This window comes from Apodemus sylvaticus, chromosome 7 (genome assembly GCF_947179515.1).
Source record: "Apodemus sylvaticus chromosome 7, mApoSyl1.1, whole genome shotgun sequence".
Taxonomy (NCBI): domain Eukaryota; kingdom Metazoa; phylum Chordata; class Mammalia; order Rodentia; family Muridae; genus Apodemus; species Apodemus sylvaticus.
In genome coordinates this window covers 96,389,689-96,395,066 of record NC_067478.1, presented here as the reverse complement: position 1 = coordinate 96,395,066, position 5,378 = coordinate 96,389,689, and the positions used below count along the sequence as shown (strand labels likewise).

General features: G+C 41.6%; 1 protein-coding gene across 1 annotated transcript; it reads right to left on the bottom strand.

The window, feature by feature from the left end:
• Positions 1 to 2,667: 2,667 nt before the first annotated feature.
• On the bottom strand, positions 2,668 to 4,959 carry Pate1 (prostate and testis expressed 1). The gene is made up of 5 exons (XM_052186830.1): positions 4,908 to 4,959; positions 4,580 to 4,615; positions 3,918 to 3,950; positions 3,533 to 3,655; positions 2,668 to 2,801 (listed from the first exon to the last, which is right to left on the bottom strand). Exons 1-5 carry the CDS (start codon positions 4,957 to 4,959, stop codon positions 2,668 to 2,670), a joined length of 378 nt encoding a protein of 125 aa, XP_052042790.1.
• Between the last annotated feature and the right edge of the window lie 419 nt (positions 4,960 to 5,378).

The window sequence follows — 5,378 nt, the reverse complement described above, 5'->3', positions numbered from 1 at the left end:
AAAAAGATTTAAAAATGAGGATAAATTCTCTTGTTCTTAGCATTTTGATTTGTCAGCCAAAAACTGTTTCTGAGGATGTGAAGTGTAGAATCTGATAAATTGGGGATATTTATGCCCCTGAAATAACAAGAACAGAGGTCTTTTCTCTGAGTGGGAAATTTTCATGTCATAAGGAAAGTGGGTTGTTGTACCCCCAGTGTGGTAGGGGATGGCTTTTCCTAGTATCTAGAAGTGCTGTTTAAAATATTCAAGAAATGTTGGAAGTGAAAACAGCAAAGCTACTGAGGACTTGAATGCTCTAAGAAGGAAGACTCACATCATTCCTTTCGGACAGATAAAATATCCAGAAGGTTCTATTCAGGCAATGGAGGCATGCAGACAAAACACAGGCTTGCATGTTATAATGATCACTTGTCAATTCAAATTCTAGGCAGTTATGCACATTTCTATTGTTGCTGAGGTAATGTTTCTTCTCCATCTCTTTATTGCTTCATGTAAGAATTGTTGTTGACTGACAAGTGAAATTGAGTGTTTTCATGAGTATTTACCATTGCACAGAAATGAATATCTGTGCTAGTACTCCAAAATTAAGATAAATTTGGAACTGTCTCCTGGTATGTAGGCAAAGGGTAAGAAAATCTTTATGTGGAGGATAAATAAGCATTATTAGACAAAGCCACAAAATTATTTTTCTTGTTAAACAGAATCCAAATACATATAAAAGGGAGTATGTCTATATTAAGTCACCAGTAATGTGTCTGCACTGGTTGTTAAATTATTATCTTACTAATTCCTGTAGCAGATGGGGACAAATACAGAGACTTATAGCCAGACATCAGACATTATATAGAGTGAGAGGGAGGGAGGGACATAGGGACGGAGGGACGGAGGGAGGGAGGGAGAGACGGAGGGAGGAAGAGAGAGAGGGAGATGGAGACAGAGAGAGAGAGAGAGAGAGAGAGAGAGAGAGAGAGAGAGAGAGAGAGAGAGAGAACAGTTATGCGTATTGAAGAACTGCAAGTTCTTTTGTTCTCATAATAGAATTTAACCATGCTTTTCAGAGTCTGTCCACAGTAGTGTGAGAAATCAGCCTCAATCCCTTTGACATGTTTATTTTACCCCATTCACCACAGTATGACAGAATTACACATCATGGAAAGCCGGAGTGTGTGAGAGATGGAAGTGGTTGGGAGCTTCACCTGGCCATAGGTAGCTATTATCCAGATCCAGAGAGTTTCCTCGATCCCTCATCTCTCATGGTCCATGGTGCTGTGCATCATTCTTGCTGGTCTTAGCTCCTCAGAGTTCTTCTCTGCTTGGAGTCCTCTAAGAGTTTTCCAAGGAAGCTGGTGCCTGGGAATTTCTAGAACCCCATAGATCCTTCCCACAATCCCACGTCTCTAGTCCACAACCCCAAAGACAGATGGCAAATGATCCTTATCTCTTTGCATCTCTAGTACAGGTTCTTTCCACACTCCAACTTTCTCTCAGCCTAGCAGAAGCATCCATGAACAAAATGAAGAAAAGCCCAATTAGCTATTTCCCTTTTCACCACACACATCCTTTTTCAGGATCTCAGTGGCACACACTTTAGTTGAAATGGAATAAGAAACAGGGATCAAGACAAAAGAAAGAATTCATAAACTTTCCAGCTACAATCGCTATAGGCCTTAGTGAGGAAGCTATAACCATTGGTCTGGTAAACTGACATGATGGATATGGTAAATGAACCTGTCAGCTTGCCTTCTAAATAACTGTGTTTGTCTCTATAAATCAGTGCTGCTGTCCACTTTTGTCAGAGTGAGTGGTAGCAGCAGAGACTCATAACTTGTCATAAGAAAGCCATGAATAGAATATCTGTATCACCACTGCCAAGGCTTAGGGAACATCACAGAAGAGAGTTTTGGATGACTGGAAGGGCTCACGGTTAGGGTGGTGCTGGGAAGTGCTGTTTTCTGGGGACAATCTGACTAAATGCATTCTTGAACTCATGGCTGTTGTGTTTATTTGGGGGAGGGGCTCAATGATGCCCTACCCTTCTCTGAGGAGTCATAAGATTATTTTTTGATGGGAAAGGGGAGATATTTCTTCATGACAGTAAAAAACTTTTCACACACACACACACACACACACACACACACACACACGACCTGAAAGTAGAAATGGGGGGTAGTTGAGAAGGTGATCAGTGGAGTTGAAGACAAGAGAGGATAATAGGGTGAATATGATAAGAATACATAATATAAATGTGTGGAAACATCAAAGCAAAGATGATTATTATATATAATTACTACAATGGTGATAAAAAATAAAAAAACAAATCTGTCACAGAATAGAAGGAAAAGGAAGAACACATTTTTGAATTTTAATTATTTCTTTTTCCTTTAACGCCTTGTTATCCAATGTTAAACCTAGCTATACTAGGTTTAACAACAAACCAAGCATGTGCTGATAATGGTAAAAACATTTTATTTATTCACTTTTTTTTTGGTTTTGAAACGGGAAAGGACTTTAGAAAAAGGTGCTTTTCCTCTGATCTGTAGAGAGCAGAGCCATGTGTTTGCAGTCCTTTCCTGCAGGGTATCCTCAGGAAGTCATTGTGGAGAAGCCATCCCATCACCCACATGTTGAAGCAAATGTGGGACACCCACAGATGGATAGAAGCATTTAAAACTTTTCATTGCACATGTCGTGGCCCCGGCAGCACCTGAAGTCCACCAGATAGGAGCCCCATTTTATTTTTTTCACATTAGCACAATTCTTTAAGCAGCCCATGAATTTTAACCACATGGTACCATCCTCTGCAGAAGAAGAGGAACAGATCAGTAAGCCTAGAAGAGGATTCTGCAAATCCCCTTCTTTTGAGCCCACACTGGTATCTAAAAATCACCATGTGGAGTTCCTACTCCATTATTCATATGTGAAGAATTGGAAGGCATTGGAAGTTGGAGCCTACCCATAACAAAAGAAATGGTGGAGCAGTTTTAATATTTCACTTGATTTTAGAAAGGGCATCATGAGAGGCTTAACTCCATCAGAGATTACCACTGTGAGAGTTTCTACTGTAAAATTTCAATACGTGGATATCACTGAGGGTAGGAAACTAGAGAAATGAAATGCAATCTCATTCATAAGGAGATGTAATGAGTACGTATTCCTGACACTGGCCCCTCTGTTTTCATAGCCTGGAGTCATTCATGTAAAACCTTGGGCAGATGCACAGAGAATGGCTTTCATTTCCAACCTGCTGGTCTCCTGAGGGTATTATATCCATCTCCTCTGCATTTGACCCCACTGTCCACCCCCTGTTCTCTCAAGGATTCTTACTGTGGTCTTGTATATCACGCTTTCTTCAGCAGCCACCTCCATTTCTTTCTTTATCATGCTGCATCATGGGTATTACCACTTACTTTAGGAGTGAGGCTGTCTACAGTAACTGGATGCTCCTTTTCTTATTACACCCACCCCCACCCCAAGGCCCACATATCCTGCTTTCTCTTTCCAGTTTTTACTTCTTTATCTCACCACTCACTTTTGAAGATTTTCCCAGCCATACAGGCCTCTTCTGCTGTTGCAGTACATATTCCTCTTCCTCTGGTGCATTTTTCTCCAGGGAACTGGAGATGACACATCCTGCACTGCACAATTTCCACAACTTGAAGAGAAACATGAGAGAAGAGGATACTATGGGGAAAGAGCCCATTCCCCACTTCAAAAGTGAAGACTGCTGACAGGTGGGAGTGTCCCCCAACCTAATACCCATCAAAGCACTAGAATGAGTAAAACCAAAAGGCTGGCAGGAGTTTATGGTCCCAAGTTCCAGCTTAGAAGACAGGCAGGGATAGAAAGGGGAAGGTACAAGGAAAAGAGAAACATATTAGCGCCAAGATGGTCAGGCTAGGGCTCTTTCTACTTACCATTGTTATTCTCATGAACCAGTACTTTACCAGCTGTTCAGGTGAGAGAAAGAGAACAAGCCTGCAGAGATCTTCCTAAGATTTACCCTCCCTTTGCACCCCTATTTCCACAGGGCTCATTTTGCCTTCCATCTTGGAATTTTTTTGTGTTTTTTTTTAAATCACCCTAAAGCTGCTTATGCAGTCTTGTTCTGCTTTTTTTCTTTTATCCTCTCCATCTCTTTAGGGCCTCTGAGAGTATTCTTCCCACTCCTAAGGGATGTAGCATAGATCAGAAGGAAGGGAAGGCTACACATGGTTGTAATTTAATCTTCTTCCTTCAGTTAAACTTCTACGATGGTCTCAGCTGGGATTTGACAGTGAGAACAGATCTCTGCAATTCAGGAGGTTGCTACCTTAGATTTGGCCATCTGGCTTCTTTGAACCCCACATTCCACTTCTCTGGTCCCTTGTTCTTGCCCTCAGGATGATCAATTTCTGCTCAACTTCTTTGTTAGCACTAAAGACAGCTCTCACTGTGGTTGCATCCTGCCAGAAGAGACTGCTCAGTGTGGGAATTCTGTCTGTTTGTGGGTTACTTTGAGCCTCCAATACCCACCTCACTCAACTCAGCCTCAATTCTCCCATCTTCATACCCATTTCTCATTTCCATTTCTACTCACATTTGTTAGCATCACCTGGAAATGACCCAGAGAAAACTGTTGAAAAAACAAAAAAGGTGAAATTCACACCTTCTGCAGAGTATAATTTGTCAATGCCAACTTCACAGCATCATGGAATCACTCAGTCTGTTGGCAAACCATCTACTTCCTCCATTGAGCAAGAGCTCTTTGGTTAGTGTCTCACCGACCTGATACAGTGTGGGCGAGAAGCATGACACACAGGAGCAGCTTTTCTGGTGGGCTGCCAAGGCTGGCCTTTGTCATGGGAGTTCTCACACATTCTTGGATCCTGGACACAGCTCACTAACTGGTGATTCTCATGACTCACCCTTCAAATAGCAGAGTAAGATGAAGCATCTTAGTAAGTGGAACTTGCACATTTTGGAGACAGAAATGTTCAGGTTAGGACAGAAAGCCCCACTATTTATACAGTGGTGTGGTTGGTTTCTTCAATACGAGTTAGGGGTGGGACACTGAGAAGTCATTGAAAGGCATACAATGATCTTAGAAAAACCAGTGACTCTAATGTCCTTTTTTTGTAACTTGGTAGAAGAGAGACTGGCTAGGAAAGTCCTGGGCTTGATTTATTCCATCCATGTCTCTCAGAATTTCTGATATCCAGCTCTGTAATGTTGTCATTATATCTCTCTGTGAAAGGACACAGAATAGATCAGGATTGGATCAGCAGGGACCAGATTGACCTACACCAACACACCTGTAAAAGCTGAGAGAATACACAAAAAACCAAAGAATTATAATGAAGGAAGGCTTAGAATCGTATGAAATACATGCTTCTTAG